This window comes from Megalobrama amblycephala, linkage group LG17 (assembly GCF_018812025.1).
Source record: "Megalobrama amblycephala isolate DHTTF-2021 linkage group LG17, ASM1881202v1, whole genome shotgun sequence".
Taxonomy (NCBI): Eukaryota; Metazoa; Chordata; class Actinopteri; order Cypriniformes; family Xenocyprididae; genus Megalobrama; species Megalobrama amblycephala.
This window is the reverse complement of record NC_063060.1, coordinates 24,045,069-24,068,503: the sequence shown is the minus strand read 5'-3', so window position 1 is coordinate 24,068,503 and position 23,435 is coordinate 24,045,069. Positions and strand designations below refer to the sequence as shown.

The 23,435-nt window shown below is 37.6% G+C and overlaps 1 protein-coding gene across 1 annotated transcript in view; it reads left to right on the top strand.

Moving 5' to 3' along the window:
• The first annotated feature begins 88 nt into the window (after nt 1–88).
• cfap57 (cilia and flagella associated protein 57) overlaps nt 89–23,435 on the top strand; it is a 29,850-nt gene continuing 6,503 nt past the window's right edge. The window contains exons 1-18 of the mRNA XM_048163081.1: nt 89–339; nt 993–1,303; nt 3,392–3,642; nt 5,060–5,222; nt 5,324–5,476; nt 12,607–12,746; nt 14,054–14,219; nt 14,329–14,442; nt 14,611–14,823; nt 16,829–16,996; nt 17,096–17,257; nt 17,471–17,626; nt 17,709–17,802; nt 19,202–19,392; nt 20,947–21,120; nt 21,231–21,389; nt 22,364–22,507; nt 23,041–23,157. Of these exons, the coding sequence (XP_048019038.1) occupies nt 183–339; nt 993–1,303; nt 3,392–3,642; nt 5,060–5,222; nt 5,324–5,476; nt 12,607–12,746; nt 14,054–14,219; nt 14,329–14,442; nt 14,611–14,823; nt 16,829–16,996; nt 17,096–17,257; nt 17,471–17,626; nt 17,709–17,802; nt 19,202–19,392; nt 20,947–21,120; nt 21,231–21,389; nt 22,364–22,507; nt 23,041–23,157 (3,033 nt within the window). The 5' untranslated portion in view covers nt 89–182. The remainder of the gene's footprint in view (nt 340–992; nt 1,304–3,391; nt 3,643–5,059; nt 5,223–5,323; nt 5,477–12,606; nt 12,747–14,053; nt 14,220–14,328; nt 14,443–14,610; nt 14,824–16,828; nt 16,997–17,095; nt 17,258–17,470; nt 17,627–17,708; nt 17,803–19,201; nt 19,393–20,946; nt 21,121–21,230; nt 21,390–22,363; nt 22,508–23,040; nt 23,158–23,435) is intronic.

Here is a 23,435-nt window from a genome sequence, read left to right as displayed (position 1 = left end):
ACACACACATCGTCGTTAGGACGCGTGTGGGCAGTGTAATGGGCGAGACAGACACCTCTCTCCTTTAGCTTTTTGTTACCATAGTAACTAATCAACACTGCAGCGTCATACAAATGCACACAAACCAGGCAACTCGCTTAAATCTTACTTTTCTGCACACTGTTAGCTAATATTTTTGTCAGATGGCTAAAGTAGTGGCACAGTCTCATTATATATTCGGGTTGCGGACAGGAGTGAAGAATAATTTGTTGTATTTTGATGAACAAACCATCATATTTCCGTGCGGAAACAATTGTGTGCGCTATAACATCGATCAGAAATGGCAGAAGTTTATTCCAGGTACTCCAAAACTTTATTATACTATACATTAATCTTTATACACTTCATATGTATTGTTATAGACTATATCTTATATGCAATATATAATATATGTCTAGCATATTATATGTATACCTTATTTATCATATAAGATTGAGCTGTATTAAGTAATATAATTATCACTAGTCTTAATATAAGTATTACAGATTATTAACTGTATTTCTAGTGAATATCTGACTCAAACACACATATATGGGTCATATTCCTCCCAATATCAAGTTAAAGAAAAATAAGAATATATAATTTACTGTAATGCGAAAAGAATAAAAGGAAATTTGTTAAAAATATGTATACATTATGGTAAATGTAATCTACTTTAATTTATAATAATTTTAATAAAAAAATATATATATAATGATTCCAATAAAAAAATAAAATATATAAAATTGTGTTTTTTTCTGTGTTTAACTGTCATGAAAATAAAGGCAAATATAAACAAATAAAATGCTTCTGAAATTTTATGCAAAATATATTTGCTTGTTTCTTTATTTTGATTTTAGGATTAAATTTAACCTGGACATTTTTTTTGTGAGAATTATTTATCAGACTCCTGTCTTAACCTGTATGGTGACCAATATCTGTTTTCATGTGTTACACGGTCTATGTCGGCACAGGTACAGAGAGAAGTCAGGGCATGAAGGCCTTGGCCATCAGCACAAACAGGCGTTATCTGGCTGTGTCTGAATGTGGAGAGAAAGCCACCATCACTGTGTTTGACCTACAGCATGAGCAGAACAGGAAGAGGAAGGTGTTGACTGGAGGAGAGATCCCGGTGGATGAGTTTGTCTGTATGGCCTTTTCCCCAGACTCAAAGTATCTGATCGGTCAGGCAGGTGGGCCAGACTGGACTCTTTTCCTCTGGATGTGGGAAAAGAAGAAGGTGATGGCCACTGTGAAGACAAGCAACAGTGGCTCCATAAACCAGGTAAACACAATTGTCAAAAAGGTGACTTAAAATGATCATATTTCACCCCTAAATCAAATGAGAAACACAAAACATCATATTTTCTATATAGAAGATTAAGTCTAGGACTGCTAAGATTTTTGTCACTGTGGCATTATTTTCATGACAATTAAAGCCCTAAGCATCAAACAACCAACATTCTCATTACCTTAAAGGATTAGTTCACTTTCAATTAAAATTTCCTGATAATTTACTCACCCCCATGTCATCCAAGATGTTCATGTCTTTCTTTCTTCAGTCGAAAGGAAAGTAAGGTTTTTGATTAAAACATTCCAGGATTATTCTCCTTATAGTGGACTTCAATGGCCTCCAAAAGGTTGAAGGTCAAAATTACAGTTTCATTGCAGCTTCAAAGGCCTTTAAACGATACCAGACAAGTAATAAGGGTCTTATCTAGAGAAACGATCGCTCATTTTGATCGCCTTCCAAGTGCTTCCACCAAAACCGCACATTCGTATTCTTCAAAAAGCTTACGCTGTACTTCCTACGCCTTCCCTATTCTACTTACGGAACGAACGCAGCGCCAGTTCCATTTTTTCCGTAAGTAGAATAGGGAAGGTGTAGGAAGTACAGCGTAAGCTTTTTAAAGAATACAAAAGTGCGGTTTTGGCGGGAGCACTCGTAAGGCGATCAAAATGACCGATTGTGTAAAGCATATACAGTTGTATTTTTTTAGAAAATTACCAATTGTTTCGCTAGATACCCTTATTCCTCATCTGGTATCGTTTAAAGCCCTTTGAAGCTGCACTGAAACTGTAATTTTGATCTTCAACCGTCTGGAGGCCATTGAAGTCCACTATAAGGAGAAAAATCCTGGAATGTTTTCATCAAAAACCTAAAGAAAGACATGAACATCTTGGATGACATGGGGGTGAGTAAATTATCAGGAAAATTTTATTTGAAAGTGAACTAATCCTTTAATGCTGGGCATATTACTTTGAAGTATGTTTGTTTGTGTAATTCCTAATTTTGTAATTTGTAATAATATACTATATGTGATTTGTATATAATATAATCAACATATATTATATTATTACTATAACTATTAAAACTATTTTTTTAACCACCATAAATTAAAGTTATGAATAGTTGCATCAGTTCTTGTTGCTATTTAAAGTTTTTTTTGTTTTTGTTTTTTTTACATTACAGTAATGAGAAGTGTGAAGGAATTATGGTTAATTGTCATAAAAATAATGTCACAATAAAAAAGATAATATGGTCCTAAAAATGTTGTTTATGTTCTTTAAGCAAAATGTAGTTTCAATTTTTTTCTTTTGTTTTTTGGGGAAAAATATGACCCACATTTGTTCTTGAAGTGTTTGAGTCACCTAGACATTGGTCATTAGAATATTATTAAATATTATGTTAAAATTAATTACGATTTCTAAATCTTATCACATGATATATGAGAAACAGGGTTACTATTAAAAACCTTTGAAACCTTTGAAGCTGAAATAATATAGATATTAGAAATAATATAAATATTAAAAATAATTTGAAGTACTAAAATTGCTAACTGGAAATAAATTACAGCCACCATGACAGTTGCTATATATCAGGGGTGTCTAAACTCGGTCCAGGAGGGCCACTGTCCTGCAGAGTTTAGCTCCAACTTGCCTCAACACACCTGCCTGGAAATTTCTAGTGTGCCTAGAAAGACATTGATAAGCTGGTTCAGGTGTGTTTAATTGGGGTTGGAGCTAAACTCTGCAGGACAGTGGCCCTCCAGGAGCAGGATTAGACACCCCTGCTATATATGAATATATGTGATTAATGCTTACTATAATAAAATACTGGTCTAGAATACCTGGAATAAACTTCTGGCATTTCCACATGAAATATAATGGTTTGTACATCAAAATATAACAAATTATTATAATGTTCAAGCACACCACCCTTTGCTATATTCAGAAGAGATCCTATTCTTCATATTCTCATTACCGTAATGCAGAATTCATTTCATTTCAGTTCAAAGTCATTTTGATGACTGGTCAGAATTACTGCAATGATCAAGCTGTCCTAATAGAATGTATCCATTCCTATTCACAGGTCAGCTTCAACCCTCAGGACAACACACAGATCTGTGTGAGCGGCAACGGGGTGTTCAAGATCTTCCGCTTTGCTGGAGAAACCCTGAAACAGTCCAGCACATTTAAAACAGACTCCCAGAACTTCCTGTGCCACACCTGGATATCCACGGAGAAGGTGATTGCCGGCACAGAGACAGGTCAGCTGATGATGTTTGAATCATGTCGCCTACGTTGGGAGACGAGTGTGGCATCTGTGCAGAAGGTTAAGAGGTGAGATGATGATATCAGCAGTGTCATACTAGGGCACTTCTCCTAAAACACTCCCTAATTTGTCTGCTAATAATTACAGGAGAAATCTGTCATTTATCTCATGTTTTATTATACCTTATAATTATAACACATTCTGGGTGATTTTGAACCGGAATAGTACATTTAAATAAAATAAATTTACAAAATACACATAATTTGATGATTTCACTCCGGTGCTATTTATTAATAAACAGTTGCAGCATGAAAAATTGATAATTTAAAAAAAGTAAAAGTTTATGCAAGTAAAATGAAAATATATTTTGTTAGAAAACATTTCAGAGTAATAGTCATGTTGTTTTCTTACAAAAAGAATATGTAGGTATTGTAAAGTTTAACTGTTTTTGAGCTAATACTGAAGTTAATTCTCATATCATATGTTTTTATAAATTTCATATTAAGAAGTAGAAATAATTATTGCTAAAAAAAATAGTTCTTTTGTAAAACCAGTGCCACACTGGTTTTAATATAGTTCATGTATAATTTGAAGCTTCAAAGAATTTATTGTTTAATGTTTAATAACATTTGTTGGTGAAGATGGTTATGAAAATAGGCTAGTGTTTTTAACTTTTCTTTAATAAAATGACTACATTTGACAAATTTACACCTTAATGATGTATAATAAAAACATTCCGCTCATATTTTTCTTTATTTTCTTCACATAACTTGTATTTCATGTCAAGCTTTTTATTGACACCATACACAAGTACAAGTACCTTAGAAAATAAGTACACTAACCTTAAAATTGAAATATTATGGGAGAAATTGTTTGTTTTGGTGGAAATCACTGACATTAAATTAATTTTTAAAACATTTGTATAAATCATTTCAAAACAGTAAATGTTATTTTGTTTCTGGGGTTTTTCCCACTCTTGTTTAGCCCATTACTGTTGTTTTAAACATGTTAGAAATCATATTTTCATGAAGTATTTAATATTTTAAGATTGAAAACGATAAAGTCATACATAATTATACATCATACATGAAAAGCGTTAGGAAATTATGAAATATAAACTTTCCCGAGACATTTTTAATGTGACTTTCAAATAACAAAATGAAAACAGTCAAAATCTGTTATATAAATATCACTTCCTGGCACATAAAAGTGCCCAAAGTTGAAGAAACAAATAATTGAAACGGCATGTATTTGAGTTAATGAATATTATTATGTCATCACGTGACAGTCTTTTTCAATTTTAGAAGATTATTTAAATTATTATCAGTGTTTTAACTTTCTGGTACATTCAGTTATGATCCACAACCACCTTGTGTCATTATAAATTTTTCTGGCAAAACAATAGTTATTGTATCTGCAGAACTCTAACATATAATATGGTATGAAAGTGGATTAATTTTTGTATGTATTGACTTTATCTTATAGTCAGTCAGAAAAGCAGGATTCAAATGAGCCCTCCTCCATCCTGCCGCGGGTGACAGCCATTGTGGGTTATTCTAGTGGATTTGTTTGCTCCGCTGGTCCTGGAACTGTGTGTTTGTTTGAGAAAATAGAGGAAGACCAGTACAAGAAGACCAAAGATATAAAGGTGCCTTGACATTTTATCTTTCAGATGTTCACAGATGTGTCAGGTTTCGCATCAGAAAGTTTGGTTGATCGTGAAACTGTTTTCTCATCTTGTCATCTCAGATTCCTCCAGAGATGTTCAGTAATGATCCCAGTTCTGCAGAGCAGCAGGAAATCAGTACTCTGTGCATCAGTCCATCAGAGGACACCCTGGCCGCCAGTACAGACCGCGGGCAGCTCTACAGCATCAATCTCTCCGTAGTTGATTTAGCAAAGGTGCCTTATATTTCTTATATTTCTAAAGCTTCTTTTTCTATTTTATTTATTTTTTTAGTAATTTGTTATGTGATTTTGTCATTTTTATTGAGTTTAGTAAGCATAAAATTAGTAAACAGTCAGTTTCTGCTCTTTTTATAACTGTGAGAGCTATTGTGAGAAGCAAGACCAAACCCATAAGACTTTCGTTCATTTTCGGAACACAAATGAAGATCTTATTATTAAATCTGAGAGCTTTCTGTCCCTCCATAGACAACTACACAACTACCACTTTGACGCTTTAAAAAGTTCATAAAGTCAAGTCAAGTCAAGTCAAGTCACCTTTATTTATATAGCGCTTTTTACAATGCAGATTGTATCAAAGCAGCTTTACATTGATAACTGGTACATAATTTTTGCTGCACAGCAGCTCTTCAAGAATAGTGTCAATGCAGGCAGATCAAAGCACTGTTGAATAAATGTCAAGAATACTGTTGAATATCAAATGTCAAGTCAAGTGTCCCCAACTAAGCAAGCCAAAGGCGACAGTGGTGTCATCAAACTCCAACAGGTGACATCAGGTGGCAAACAAGTGGCAAATAGGTGTTAAAATGGAGGAAAAAAAACCTTGGGAGAAACCAGGCTTAGTTGGGGGGCCAGTTCTCCTCTGGCGAACATTGCTTTGTTACGAATCAGGTTGCTATCATAAATCTGATAGGATCGCAACATTCAAAGTATTTATTTCAGTTCCATCCAGTTGAGGATCGTATTCATCACGCCGGAGATCGTAAAACTAATCCATATGAATTTAGTCCAAATTTTATGAAGAGACACAATTGCTTTATATGATGAACAGTTTGAATTTAGGCTTTTACTCACATATAAGCATTCATCAACTCACACATCAGTTGTGGTAAACGGAAGCTCAAGCATGTTTGCTTGACGCATGCAAGAACCAATGAGGTTCATTCTTGTGTGTTACGCAGCACGTTTGAGCTTCCGCAAGAGGTTTGTTCTCACACGTGAAGCAGGTTCGGTTGAGCTTCTGTTTATGTTTGTTGATCAGTGTTTATATGTGAATAAAAGCCTAAATGAAAATTTTTCAATATAATCTTTTCAATATAATCAAGTCTCTTCAGAAAGTTTGGACTAAACTGCTCAATTCATATGGATTACCCTTACGAAAACAAAGTATACTTCAAGTTAATTTGATCAAGTATACTAAAGTAATGTTCAAGTATATTATTTAAGCTTACTTTATGTAGTAAGTATACTAGTATCAATGTACTAGTAGTAAACTTGTAAGTGTACTATTTTAATACCGCTTGGGACTAAATTGGCCCAGTTGAAGTATACCTTTAATTGTAACAGTAGTAAACTTTAAGTACACAACTAGTTCACAGCTACATTTCTTATTTGTACTGCATCTGTACTACAAGTAAACTTATAAGTATACTAGTAGCTTACTATTTTAATACTAGCAGTACTAGGGATGTCCCGATCACGTTTTTTTGCCCTCGAGTCCGAGTCCGAGTCATTTGATTTTGAGTATCTACCGATACCGAGTCCCGATCCGATACTTCTATAATACATGAAAAAGAATAAAGAAGAGCGAAAAAACAGATCCAGGATCCAGGAACAGTGCTTTTCAGGTTTTTCAGGTATCTAACAGTAATCAAATAGTAATCAAATATAAAATATCACTGCATATTATCTTTACTGTATAAAATAAATAATGATTAATCATTATTGAAGTTACAAAAACTATTCAGTCAAGAGCAGTGAGTGATTTCTTTGTTATTTGTTGTTTGATTTAACATTAAAAACAGGCAGCAGCAATAGTTTTTTTCCCTATAAGACATGCACGATCCAGTACATATACTCTTACACATGCGCTGTCTTTCTCGACTAATATACGTTCACTTAAGACATAACCGACTCGCTAAGACGGGCATGTTGACATAATTTTTGTATGAATTTGTCCGCTGAAGTGCAAGACTTGAAAGAGAACTCAGTATTTGCGCGCTGACTGAAATAAGCGTGTGCGCGCTTCGGATGAGTGCACACAAATCTTCTCACAGCGCGCGCGAGTTCTCTTTCGCGTCTTGTTCTTGAAGGTTTAAATCAGCAAGGCTTAAATGAGTTAGTTTAAACAAAGACAGCAACGTGTGCTGTTCAGGTCTCACCTGTATCAACACCCGGGCGATGACGGCGTAAATGACTGGACATTAGAGCAGACGGCACTCGCAGTTAACAGTTTACAAAGAGCGACTGTTTTGTCCACGTTTTCTGATTATCGTTGTTGTAACGTTTTGCGCATCCATCGACTGAAACATACATTATTTGAACTCTGTCTGTCTGTTTTCCACGTTGCTATTTTAAACAAACCATATTAACCAATAGATGCGTCGTCATTCGAGATGGACCGCGGTGCAAGTGCGTACCTAACCGTAAGTGGAGAACCATAGGGTTCGATTTTTTACTGAGAACCGTTGCACCCCTATATATCCGAGTCCTGATCGGGAGGTAACGTCCGATTCCTATCGAGTCTGAAATCACGTGATCGGGCCCGATTTCCGATCATGTGATCGGATCTGGACCAGGCCCGGTACTAGGCTTGCTGGACTGGGGGGGCAATCACAAATTTTGGTAGGGCAGCATTTTCTAGGCTAATATTCATAGCTAACTTTTTGTTTTTTTGATTCATCAAGAATCGTCTTGTGGCTAACAAATTATAGGCTATAGCCTAATTTGTACTGGCTATGTAGGCCATGTGAATTATTTATGGACATAATAAGGGGCGGAGCCAGACATTGTAAACATTCGGGGCTTAACCGAAATCTATATTTGTCCAATGACATTTTAATTTACTGACATGAAAGGAGTGTTTTTTGTAGTATTCTTGGTTAAAGTTCATAAAATGTACATTATATACCATCATCTAGGGGGGTCTGGGGGCATGCCCCCCCGGTAAGAAATTTTTGTGTATTTTAAGGTTAAATGCATCAGTCTGGTGCACTTTGGAAGCTCAAAACTGAGAGCTTCAACCCATGTACAGAGTGCAAATGGAACAAAGAAACAGCATTGACTTGTACCTGGTCATGAAAGAGGGCTCAAACATCTTTTTAGTTGTGATATAGAGTCTCAGTCTACATTGTATTTTCGGATGCACTTCTCTTTAAAACACGCAGCACAGAAACCTCAAACCTGAAAGATTCAGGGCTTTTGGAAAAACATTTGGGGTTCCAGCCCCCTTAACCCACCCCTAGCGCCGCCCCTGGATATAATGTTCAAATTATTCATTGTTAACGAAATTACTGAGGAAATGTTCGCTGACAGCTATCTCAGCATGCAGAAAATATGTTCGGCTGATGCAGATGTGATCCTCATTGTGATATTTTTTTTAGGCTACTTGCTTGAAGATTAGGTGTACACTTGTTTTCGACGTGTTTTCTGATTAATGTTCGTTACTTCCCAGTTCGCATGTTTTTGGATTTTAAGTCAATTTTTGTGAGATTAAATATCATTATAAGCATAATATTCACTTTTTTTTCTGTGATTAAAGTGGCCGATCCTTATTCAATAGATAAGACGTTTTTAATGTTTATGTAGGCATATTCATTTTTATTGTTGGCTGCACATTTTTGGGGGGGCACAAGGAAATTCTGGGGGGGCAATGCCCCCCTAGCCCCCCCTAGACCCGGCCCTGATCTGGACATCCCTAAGCAGTACATTTTTAGTATATGAAAGTACACTTTGAAATATACTCTAGTAAACTAGTAGTTTAGTGCAAGTATACTTGTAAGTTTTCTTTAAGTGAACATAATATCACACTTTTTATATATTATATTTAGGTATTTTTTTTTGCACTTTAAACACATTTAACTGTACTTTAACTTTAACTTTCCATTTTAAAAACATTTTATTCTAGCTTCATTAATAATTTTTTATCAACACTTAAATGTGGGTAAGTTTCATTAAAAAAAAAAATTTTAAACAGAAAACTGAGAAAATTGCATTTTTGTCAAATACTACATCCAGATGGGATTGAGAACGATGATCAAACACAGGTGGAATAGATTGAGTCCAATAAACACCCCCAAAGCTTCATAGTCCTCATTCAGTAACATTAGGCAGTTTTGATTTATATGCTCTTAAATGTTTGATGATCGCTTTATTTTACATTTGCGTGAGTAATCATCTGTTGCTTGTTTCATCTTTCTTCTTCTCCTGCATTTTGATCGTCTAGGTTACTATTGTAACCCTGTTCCCTGAAGGAGGAAACGGAGACGTTACGTCGATACTGACGTAATGGGGTCATGTTTGGGAGCCCTATCACCTCTATGGGGTACAAAACGAGCCGATGGGAATTGGCCAGTGAGATTCTCACTTCCATTTATATTTTGCTGAGGAGCCGAGTAGGTACCCGGCCATTCAGCGGTGACTCAGGGCTATGGCAAGGGGATGTATTGTCTTCGTTCCCTCCTTCAGGGAATGGGGGTTACAATAGTAACCTAGACGTTCCCATTCAGTCAGTCGCGTTCAACGTTACGTTGATACTGACATAATGGGGTCCAATAGAAAACGCCATAGCCACTGAACCACGTTACGAGTGTTAGGGAAGCAGATGCTGGCAAGCCGTAGCATGCCCAATACAGGTGCAACCACAGAGTCAATTTCCATGTTTTTTCAGACATGACCAAAATGCCAGGAAAGCGTTCAGAGTCCAATGGAGGGGAATGTTACGGAGACCACACCCTGCCCGAAGGGAGGTGGCGTGTGGAATACACATATGGACTGACCGGTGGGGCAGTAACACATATGGAAATCTCTGGGGTAGGACCTACCTAACCAGGGAGTAACACTACAGTCCAGAGACAGGGCTGAGCAAAGCCGCCCAGGGAAAGACACAGGTGAGCGGATTTGTGGATGGCAAACAGGTCTACCTGTGCATCCCCGAACTGGCTCCAAATCAGCTGCACCACCTGGGGGTGGTGTCGCCATTCCCCCGGGAACGTGAGCTGTAGTGAGAGCATGTCAACCGCATGATTGAGCTCGCCTGGGACATAAATGGTGGTGATTCCAAAGGAGGAGATGGCGGGCGAGTTGCGATATGCGACGGGATCGCAGACCATCCTGGTGATTGATGTATGCTACAGTCGATGTGTTGTCTATCCGGACCAGTCGTGCAGCAACATTCGAAACCGGCACAGGGCAAGGAGTACTGTTAGCAACTCGAGGCAGTTGATATGCCACTGTCTTGGGGTCCTGTCCAGGAGCCCGACGCAGCATGCCCACTGCATATGGCACACCAGCCGGTGGTGGAGGCATCTGTTGTGACAACAACATGCCTGGATACTTGTACTAGGGGCACTCTGGCCCATAGAAAAGCAAGGTCCAACCACGGGCTGAACGGTGTGATGACTACACGGAGTGGCCCTGGTGCCATGCCCACCTTGGGACTCAGTTGTGAAGCCAGTGCTGAAGCGGTCTCATATGAAGCATTCCGAGTGGCGTGACCACGGCTGCGGATGCCATATGCCCCAGGAGCCTCTGAAATTGTTTCAGTAGAACCGCTGTTTTCTGCGAGAACAAGTTCAGGCAGTTCAGAGATGCGCCGTCACGTTGACCGAGTCCAGCTCCACAACGAGAAAAGAAATACTCTGCATGGGGGAGAGCTTGCTCTTTTCCCAGTTGACCAGAAGCCCCAACTGGCTGAGGTGCGAGAGCACCAGGTCCCTGTGTTCGCACAACTGATCTCGGGACTGGGCCAGAATAAGCCAGTCGTCGAGATGGTTGAGAACGCGAATGCCCACCTCCCTGAGCAGGGCAAGGGCTCCTTCCGTGACTTTGGCAAAGACACGGGGAGACAGGGACAGCCCAAAGGGTAGGACCTTGTACTGGTATGCCCGACCCTTGAACGCAAAACATAGAAATGGTCTGTGTCTATGGAGGATCGAGACATGGAAGTACGCGTCCTTCAGGTCGATTGCTGCAAACCAATCCTGGGCACGAACGCACGTGAGGATGCATTTCAGCGTGAGCATCTTGAACGGGAGCTTGTGAAGGGCCCGATTCAAGACATGCAGATCCAAGATTGGCTGTAACCCTCCGCCTTACTTGGGTACTATGAAGTAAGGGCTGTAAAACCCCCGACTTCATCTGGGCTGGAGGGACAGGTTAAAAGGACCGCAATTTCTGCCCACAGGACAGGGGCGTCTGTGCATGCCACTGAGGTGTACAGGATGCCGCTGAACCTATGGCCCAACCTGGGAGGCAGAGCGTCCCGAAATAGAGGCTGTGAGTGAAGTGCACTCACATGGCTCCGAGTGTCCCGTGAGGAACGGGGCAGGGTGGCGTGGGGAGGCTGTGCATCCCCAAGGTCTTCTGAACATCCTCGTGCACTTCCAGGAAAAAACGTGGCTGAGAACCACTCCCCGCACCCAGAAACCAGTCATCCAACCGCGAGCGCTTGGGACATGGTGGAGGGTTCCCTCGAGCCCGATGCCTGCAGCGGCCTGGGCATCTAAATCTCACTGGCCAATTCCCATTGGCTCATTTTGTACCACTTAGAGGCAATGTTCCCTCTAAGCTGCGCGCAGAGAACAGACATGAAAATGTGTGGGGTAATCCATTTAATTGTAGTAGTTATAGAGTTATTGTCGCTGTAGAGTTAGAACTGGTGAATGCGGTTTACAGGTTTCATTGAAAGAGAACGATTGAGAAATCAACTGTTTGTCTGTTTTGGGGAGTTGTTGCTAGGCCAGGCTGTGTCAAAACTTCTTTCTCTGTCCTGCAAGCGGGAGAAGGCATAAGTCCCTAAACACTTAGTTTTTCATTCAAGGTGTACATACTTGTTGGCTTGGTTTAATGTTTGGTTCCAGGGACTGGTGTACATGTTGTCATATCACAATGTCAGTCTTTTTAAAAAAGAATCAAGTTTAACTCTCCTGTCTCCTGTGGTTATGGTCCTACTACTTTCCCCTCCTGACCTTATTTGGTACAATGTTGACCCATATGGTGGCGTACTGACCGGGATAAAATAGAACTCCCCGATCTAGTGTATTAAAAGAGATGTTCAACACAGTTCTGTACTTATTCATTATACCAGTAATGACTAATTCAGCTCTTTTTTCCCATTGTTTTATCAGGGTGATCATGCTCATTTTGAGTACCTGTCTCAATCGTTCCATTCCAGCATTATCACCGGTTTGTCCACCTGCATCCGCAAACCGCTCATTGCCACCTGTTCCCTGGACCACTCAGTGCGCATCTGGAACTTTGAGACCAAGTATGTTTAGCTTTGTTAAAGAGACAAAGTGTTGTGTTCTTCTGCTTTTTTAAAATTATCTCTCATAGTGAGCTTTAAAGCATTGTTTGTCTCATAGTTTTGTTTAAAGAGACAGTGTTTTCATTTTGGCTCTTTATTCTCTAGTAAGAGCAATATTTACAATTTATCATATTTTAATCATATTAAAATATGATGATTGATAATGGTCACTTTGCGAAAATATCCACATCTATAATTGTATAAATTGTGTCTTAGTAAATCTTACCATAGATTTCCATAAACATTGCAAACAAATCCATAAACATACAAATTCCATAAACATTGCTGACCAAATGCAATTTTAGGGGTTTTCACACTTTGTGGGTTTTGGACCCACAAAAAAGATGCACCCTTGTGAGGATCCCCTTGCTAAAATATAAAATCAGCTGTATATTTCTGTAAATTATACAAAGACTCATTTATACTGTGGGAGAAAAAATATAATACGACTGTATTATAAAGTCAAGATTATTTATAAATAAATGAATTGGTTTTATATTGTCTCTATACTAAAACAAATCATTAAAATGTTATTTTCTAAAAAAAAAAAAAACAACAACAAAAAAACAGTTTTTGTTTCTTACTGAATAAAAATATGAATAAAAAATGAATATGAATAAAAATAAATAAATAAATATTCACACTACAACTTTTGGGGGTAAGTAAGATTTCTTGTTTCTTTTTTTTCTTTTTTTAAAGAAATTAAACTTTCAGCGAGGATGCATCTAATTGGTCAAAAGTGACAGTAAAGACTTACATTGTTACAAAAAAAATATGTATTCCAAATAAATGCTGTTCTTTTGAACTTTCCATTAGTCAAATAACATCAAACTAGCACATCTGAAGGATTATGTGACACTGAAGACTGGAGTAATGGCTTGCCATTAAGCAAATTGCAAAATACATAAGCACAGTTTTAAAATACATTAAAATAGAAGGGTCATTTTAAATTTTAATAATATTTCAACTTTTTTACTGTTTTTACTGTATCAAATAAATGCAGCCTTGTGTGCATAATAATCTTCTTTCAAAAACATTAAACAATCTTACTGACCCCTTACTGAAATACTTTTTAATGTTAGTGTATTTCTAACTTATTAATACTTATAATAAAATGTAATTATCATCTAACATATTTAATTAATATTTTAAGTTAACTTTGACAGCCTTGAAAAGTACATTTTAACAAATAAAAGTTATTAAATTCCATCAGGTGTCATTAGCAGGAATACTGTTGGATATATCCAATAGAGTGATTGTGTGTCCAGTGATTTAGAGATGTACAAGGAGTTCCAGGAGGAAGCCTACAGCATAGCTCTTCACCCCACTGGACTCTACATCCTGGTGGGATTCTCAGACAAACTCCGTTTCATGACTCTGCTCATCGATGATATCAGGACTTTGAAGGAGTTCACTGTACGCAGTTGCCGTGAGGTGCGTCTCTTATCTATTCATTCATGTATATAAAGCGAGCATTGTTCTCATTCATCACATTCCTGTACACCTTGTTGAATGACTGTGGTGGCCATACATTTGTCCCCAGTGTGTGTTCAGCAATGGGGGCCACTTGTTTGCTGCTGTCAATGGAAATGTGATCAACATCTACTCTACTACCACATTTGAGGACGTCCTGAATCTGAAGGGACACAATGAAAAAGTATATTTTCTGAAATTTAAAAGGAATAGTTGACCTAAAATTGTTGTTCCAAACATATGTGTATTTCTTTCTTATGTGAAATATGATATTTTGAAGGAAATCCACAGTTTTGCCTTCCTAAAACTTGGCTCTTTAAACAATGTTACAGTCCATATTATTGTGGCTTAGGTGCGAGCCATAGCATTCAGTGCAGATGACAGTCGTCTTGTGTCATGTGGCATGGATGGGGCCGTGTACGAGTGGAATACTCTCAGTGGTACCCGAGAGTCCGACAGCGTGCTCAAGACCTGTAGCTACACAGGGGTCACCATCTCCCCTGACGCAAAGACATTCTTTGCTGTTGGGACAGACTGCACTCTGAAGGAAATCAAAGACAGTCAGGTAAGCGCATGAATGCAGTCTCAAAAGACACATCTGACAGCTCAGAACCACTTTTATTCACTATATTACAGAACTTGAGTCATATTGGTATAGATTTACCTTAAGTCTTTTAAATCCAGGATTTTCAATCGGTTTTCAATATATATCAGAATTTATTTATTATGTGAAGCGAACAAGATGCTGCATCAGTTGCTGACACTATAGGGACATGTCCTGCGGAGTCCAGTGTCTGAAGCATGTGTGAAATCATGCCGATCCTATTGGCTGATGACAGTCCTATGAAAGGGGAACACCATATGGCCAATAACACAGAAAAGGCCTTTTCTTTAAGCCTCTAATTCCTTTGAGAAGAGTGTCAAGTCATTCCCCACTGGGAATGCATCACATTGAGTACATCCAGCTCCCCCGAGAGCCGAACACACTCCGTCTTCACACGCACACACAAACAAAGCAGCTTCCTGAAGACAACAATGCTGATGACGTGTAATGCAGGCACCTTTTTATACACACGGGCACTCCATGTGACATCATAGGACTGCCAATGGGATTGGCGTACTTCACATGTGCTTCAGACACCGGATTCTTTCTTGAAGGAAGGGGTATCAGTGGAAAATTACAGACAAGGACATTAAGTTGAGCTGTATGAGGCAACTCTATCTTTCACTACTCATGTACCATATTCTAGGGCCCTCTGAAGCTATACAAAAGCCTTATTTGAGAAAAAGGCTAAAATTCACCAGAAAAATTGCATATTTAAAGGTGCATTATTTAGGATTTTCAGTTATGCCCAGTACACATTGTGCGATTTTAGGCTTTACCAGATGAAAGATGACCAAATGTGGCAATTTCTGTGGTCATGGCTCCTAAACTGTGGTTCTACGCCATACAGAGAGGCTCAAAGACAGGCATTGTCACGGTCTTGCAACCAGAGATAAACAGTGTCAGAAATTTAGCATGATCATCTCACAGTGTGTTTGCTGCTACGACCTACATCTACTGACTAGCCAATAAAACTCTAACATGAAATGGCATATTGATTAACTTGACTGTCATGGCTCTAAAACTTAAAACTACTGACCTCAAGCTCCATTTGCAAAATTGGCATTGTCATAAAAACGTAATTACAGTGCTTAATCTGTTAAATCACAGATAGCAGGCAACAAGGCTATAGTGACATTAGTGAACTGTTTTTGTGTCGAGGCACAACAACATAGCAGAGCTTCCTGAGCTTCAGACACAGACTCTAAAGTTCTGCCCTTACCTGCACTGGGCATTGTAATTGGCTGGGGCGACACACCGACTGGCCAGAGGTTGCAGCCCAGAACTGTCCCGAGCACAGGAATTCAAAAAGAAAGTATGATAATACAGGCACAGGGCAATGTCTCTGTAGACACAAACAACACCACACACTTTTGGTGGACCATAGGTAATGATTGAGAGCCATTATTTTTGTATGAGTCCATATTTAATTTTTTCCGAAAATAAAGCATAGTGCACCTTTAAATATATCACCTCACAGCGCATTGCACCAGGTTTGACATCAGTGGAGTCAAATGGTTGTCACATTTCTTATATATTAACATATAAGAAATGTGACATATTAAGTCAGTGCCAACTCCTGCGAGGACTTCAGAAGACGCAATTAACTGGATCAACATGCATATTGCCCAATTTCTATATCCTAATTATTGTTAATGAAATTCATTTTTCCAGGAACTCATTGCTTCTACCTTCAGTTAAACTGCTAACAGTGATTGTAAATTAATTGCCTAAATTATTACATTATTAGCTAGCTGCATTCTTTAAATTGTGATGTTGACATGCATTCTCTGTAAAGCTGCTTTGAAATATGTATCGTGAAAAGCGCTATACAAATAAATGTGAATTGAATTGAATTGAATTTCTTGTGAACAATTGTGGCACAGCATATTTGGATCTTTTGGATTAAACAAAAACCACCAATGATCCCTTGATATAAAACTGTGTGTTAATATTTTTTCTGCAGATCTTTAAGGAAGTGCCTTCAGGTCATGTGGTTTGCACCACTGTTGCTATGTCTCGTTCAGGACGAGCAATCTTCATTGGAACCTCCACTGGGACGGTGAGGGCCATCAAATACCCTCTCCAGAATGACTGGCTAGAGTACCAGGCCCATGCTGGCCCTGTCACTAAGGTTTGCACTGCTAAAATTCATTGGAATTATGTTTCCTATGAGTTCCTAGTTAGAAGTCAAGCATGTTTTTCATTAATGTCTTTATTGTTTTGTTTATAGATGGTTATCACTTTTGATGACCAGTTCCTCCTAACAGTCTCAGAAGACAGCTGTCTTTTCATCTGGAAAATCATTGACAAAGAGGGACAAGGGTTGAAAAGAGAGAAGGAATTAATATACACAGAAGAGATCCTCGTCACTAAATTAGACCTTGAAGAAAAGGTAACCTGAGGATATTTTTTTTCAGAAAATGGACAGATATTAAGCTCAGTAATTGTGTTCTTGAACCATCTTAATACTGCATAAAACAGGGCATTTAAGAGAAAGTTTAGGAAATATTTTATCATGAAGCTAAATTGCAAAATGAACACGTCCCTCTGTAAACCACAAGAGCAACTACAGCCTCCTCTCATTTTGTGTTGAACCATCTTGCAGAATAAAAAGATTCTGGACCTGAGCACAAGAGTGGATGAGCTCCAGAAGTATAACAAGCACCAGCTCAGCCTCATGGACATTAACTACAAGAACTACATCAATGAACTCACTGAAAAATGTCACCAACAGATCAGTTCACTAAATGCAGAGAAAGAGGTCAGTGTCAAGAAACCCAAAACATTCCTATTTCATAACACAAATGGCTTATTAAACTTAAAAAGTTAATTTTCCATTACAGGTCATGAAAACAGAAAAAGAGAAACAGCAAGCCGCCCATGTTAAAGCTCTGTCAGAAATCTTAGAGAAACATGATAAAGAGCTGCAGGACATAGGTAAACAAAACATTTTATTCATTTTTACAATCTTAATGATAAATGATAACACTACCAGTCACAGCAGTGGATCTCAGCATTGTCCAAGACAGTATTTCAAGGCTAAGATATTTATGCTGTAATGACAAAGCTTCTGGTTTTCAAACTTTTTTATTTATAGAAACTAGGGGTATATTCAAATATTTAAATAAAATAATTATAAATTATTAAATTTCATAATTGACTGAATGCATGTCTGGCTTCACACTTTTTACACTTTTTATTTCCAATGAATTTACATGACATTTCCAGTCATTCATGATTTCTGGATAAGGCCTTTTACCCTTTGTTTTTAATGTATTGTATGCACAAATATCATTTTTCCGCTAAAAAACTAGACATTTCCATGATTTTCCACACTTTTAAAATTCTCTCATATACAGTAAATATGTTTCTCAAAACCATGGGAGCAAATTATAATAAGAAAATTCTTACAATAAGTCTTGATTTTTATTTGTTTTAGTTTATGCTGCCGTCACATGCTATTGAAATCGGTAAATACGAGTTTACTAGTTAAAAATTGGACATGAATTGAAATTATCCTCTCAAGTCGTATTTACCACTGGGATGCTCAGGGATAATTTTGATACCCAAGTTCCTGAGGTGGGCGGGCCATAAATTTTAAACATGGTAGAGAACAATTGCTGCTGTGACTGATGTTCTTTATTACTTTTTTCCACAACAGCTACATGATCTTGTCTTGTCAGTAGAGTGCATATTTACAAATATGAATAATCATTTGAAACGTATTTTATATTTTTTATACACAGCGAAAATAGCCTGTATTTGACCAAAATTCCAGAATCGTCAACAATCTGACTATCTAGATTGCATTGTGAATGTTTATATGGTTGTCAATGAATGTGACTGATATATGATACTTTAAAATTTTTTCCATTTGTGTTATTTCATAGGTTTAAAGACTTCACTGATATTCTAAAATGTGAAACATAGTAATAATAAAGAATCCAAGAGTTGAATAATCAAGGAATATTCTTTGTTCTTCCTTACAGAACATGTTTTCTTAAGAGTATATATTTTCTGACTTTATATGAATTAGGCTTCTACTCTTCTATTAATTTGTTAGTTTTTTTCTATTAATTAGTTTGGTTTTTTTGTTAATTTCTATGCTTCATAAAGTATTTTTTTTCGTAGCATTTCTGTTGGTATATGTAGGTCTAAAAGTTTTGGGAAGATTCCTATCTGTAATGTTTTATTGACAAGCTCATGACAACTTAAATCAAGACTGAATTAAAATAAAGATGCTATTGTGCTTGTAATGTAAACCAGTTTACCATCTTCAGAACCAGCTGGTTCCCCTCTCAGAGTTATCCAGGCTAACTGAAGGTGCTCTTCACAGAGTCAGCCAATAACCAGAAGCTCATGTTGGAATATGAGAAATACCAGGAGCTACAACTGAAGCTTCATAACGTTCAGCAGGAATGTGAGCAGCAGCTGCACAGCATGGAGGAGAGCAAGACCCGAGCCCTGGGGGAGATGATGCAGTCTTATGAGGCCAAGCTGGAAGAGAAGATGAAGCTGCTGAACCAGGTAAAGGCAACTGCGAACATTTATGCCACGTTCCCTGCTGAAAAATCCAGCATAATCCAGCATGAATTCCATGTTGGTCCAGGCTGGTTTATTATGTTGGTAAGAGCTACAGCTCTGGTTCTTCTGGTGGACCAGCATAGTCAGTCTCTTCTCAAGCAAAACTGATCTGTTATAGCACCAGCCCTCCCATTTCCCATGCTGGTCCCAGGATGCAAAACATACCTTATGTTGGATTTTTCAGCAGGGTTACCAATGCTTAGAAAATAACATTTTTCTTAAAAATTTCATTAAAGGTGCAGTAAGTGATTTCTGAGAAAGCTGTTGAAAGAGGATCAGATTGAGCACCACAACACACTTGTAGCCAATCAGAAGTAGACTGTAGAAAGAGTGAGTGTTGACAGAGAGAAAAGAAAATCAGGAATATCACTGAAAAAAGAAGGGTCCACTCTTGCATTGCATGTTTGTGCATTTTAGGGGCAGAGCAATGTAAAGGAAGGGGTGTGTGTGGTTTTCTTGTTGTTGTTGTTTTTTGTTTTTGTTTTTTGGGGGGGGGGGTTGATTTCAAATATCAACAGTCTTTCTCAGAAATCACTTACTGCACCTTTAACATGGTGCTGTCTAGCATATAGGAAAATTGACATCTTTACCCTTAATTGAAATATTATTAAAATGTATTATTATTATTATTAATAACATAGTTGTGCTTAGAGTCATAATTTTTGGCCAGGCTGCCATACAAAGAAATTATGAACACATGCAAAACCAAGAGAGAACCAATGCAATATTAAAAACTGATTATGTTATAGTCAGTGTATGCTTTTTCTTGTGAGCTTTTTGTTTTTCTACGCATTTTTTTTGTTTGTCAATTCGAACAACCTCCAGTTGTCAATATAATATAATACAATACTATAGTACCAATACAGTACTACAGTACCTTTGAGGTAATTCCCGTCCCGAATATAATATAATATAATACTACAGTACCAATACAGTACTACAGTACCTTTGGGGTAATTCCTGTCCCAAATATAATACAATACAATACTACAGTACCAACACAGTACTACAGTACCTTCGGGGTAATTCCCGTCCCAAATATAATACAACACAATACTACAGTACCAATACAGTACTACAGTACTTTCAGGAGGTCACTGGTCACAACAACCGAGTGAGTCTCAATGGATAGAAAGATAAATGCACATTTAAGTCTTACAGTTGAGTAAAAATCAATGTCTTCTTCACTGATTTGTTCTGGTGATTGGTTTGTAATGATCTAAGCTAATCATATGACTCTTAGTGTGTTAAGCACTTTTTGGGTAAGTCTACATGGTCATGGACCTGAGCATCCTTAGTCTGCGTTTTCTGTACATTTCATGTTGACATAAAATATTTCTATAACAGCTGTCAACCTCTAAAACAAAACAAAAAAATCCCCATATGATCCGTATGTGTGATTGTTGTTATATTGCAAGTCTTAGATTGCTTTGTGTGATGAACATATTGAAATTTGCGAACAGAATAATACCTTGCCCTTTTCTTTCCACCTTGCAGTTTCAGAATGTATCCCAGCAGCGGGTTCGGGAATTTGAAGAATACATAAAGCAAGAGGAGGTGGACGCAGATATTGAAATCCATGACATTCGCATGAAATATGAGCAAAATTTTAGGGAAGAAAAAAAAGCCAACTCTATGCTCAAAGTGGAATTAGATACCACAACAAAGTCGGTGAGTGACTATAATTTGGTTTTGAGTTCATCACTGCAAATGTACTGTGTATAAAAGACAACATATATGCAGTGAGCTGAATCTTATGTAGGTTGGGTTGTGTTGGATAGTTTCATGTCCTGCAGAAGGAAATTGATAACAGGAACTTGGAGATTGAGAAGGTGAAGCAGGAAGTGCAGAAGCTGCAGGCGGTGATCAAATCACTGGAGAACGACATCACTAAGCTGAAGGCCGAAATTAAGAATAAAGATGAAATTATGCAGAACAAGGTGAGCTCACATGCACCCTGTTCATAATGACATGAGGAAAAGCAAGTCAAATCAGTTTTAATTTACAGTGCATAGCTCTTTTCATTACATGTTGTAATAAGGAATTTGTCTGTCTGTGATGAAGTTGATCATTCTGAATGACAAGACACAATCACAGTCAGTCTCTCCTCGTCCACGTCCATTTGTTGATTAGCATTCAAGGGAAGCAGCACTTTGTTTCTCGTGAGATTACAGTATGGGCGGAGCTATCAGATGCAGTCCTGTAGAAATCAAGTGACTCAGGGTCATGTCTGGTTAGAACTAAAATTCACATTAACTCTCCTGTCACTTTTCAGTCTTTTTATTTTCCTCCTTATTTCTGTTCCTTTAACAACGTGTGTCATTCTAAACAGTTGTAGACAGATTACAAATTATGAATTTCACACCCTCCAAAGTCATAGGAGCTGCTCCAAGTAGTACATCTATCATGCTCATTTGGGTTTTAATAAGAATAGAGTGCTGAAGGAATTATGTCATTTTGTAGGCCAATCTGTAAGTTAGCATCACCCTGGATCATTACCCATTACTCCTCAATAGGATATTTTCACTGGTTTTTGAATTATTGCTGAAAACTCAGCTCTGTGACCAACAAAAGTTTATGATTCTTATGTGATTTGTTAATCAGATAAACTTCACAAATTAACTCAGCGTCTCTTCAGAAAATGTTGACTTAACCACGCAATTCATATGGATTCGTTTTACGATCTTTTTATGAACTTTTGGAAGCATCAAAGTGGTAGTTGCGTAGCTGTCTATGGAGTGACAGAAATCGCTCAGATTTCATCAAAAAGATTTGTGTTCCGAAGATGAACAAAAGTCTTAGGGGTTAGTAATTAAAGATAGAATTTTCATTTTTGGGTACATTTTTGGCTATCTCTTTAAGTTTCAGCTACTGAGGAACTGTACATGAAAGGAAAATCTTTTTGTCTCAACAGGAAAAGAGCATCATAGATCTAAATAAGTTGAATACCTCACTTAACAAATCACTCGAAGTGATGAAGCACAGGGCTGAATATATGGAGGAGGAGATTGCACCAAAAGAGAGTCAAATCGAAGAGCTGAAGGAGCAGATGCAGGAGGTGTTTTACAGCATATGTTTCATGTCTCATCCCTTCAACCTGTCATGGTTTATTCAGCTCTTTCTGCCTGAGCCATATCATTTTGTGCACTATTACACTATTATGCATTGCCAAACCTGAAGATTAACATGATTGTTGTATGAAGTGTCACAGAATACAGTTACACTTTAATAGTTTTCAATAGTCCACTTTAGACTTTACTAACTATAAGTAACTTTGCAACTACATGTCAACTAACTATCACTAGAATATTAGTAGACTGTTAGGGTTAGTAGAAAAAGTGGACGTGTACTTGCAAAGTTACATAAATGTCTGTTGGGGGCATCTACATATAAAGTGTTAGAAGATATTAAGCAGAACATCTACTAACGTCTACTAATGACTGGTTGTTGACATGTAGTTGCAAAGATGCTTAAAATTATTAAGGAAATAACCCGGAATACATTGTCAGATGTAAATAAAAACAGTCATTTTACATAAACCAGGTAAGTGTTTTGAACACAGTGTGATAAAAAGATGCGAGTGTGTTTCAGATGGAGGGAGAGTTGAAGGAGTTCCATAAGACGAACACACAACTGGAACTGAAAATTGATGAACTGAACTTGAAATTGAAAACCAAAGACAAAGAATTACACAAAGAAATGAAGAAGGTTAGTACTGTGTTAGTACTGTGAACTAACTGTTACTTTAATTTAGAACATTAAGTATTTCCTTTAAAGGTGCCCTAGAATCAAAAATTGAATTTACCTCGGCATAGTTGAATAATATGGAAATGACATACAGTGAGTCTCAAACTCCATTGCTTCCTCCTTCTTATGTAAATCTCATTTGTGTAAAAGACCTCCGAAGAACAGGAAAATCTCAACATAACACCGACTGTTACATAACAGTCGGGATCATTAATATGTACGCCCCCAATATTTGCATA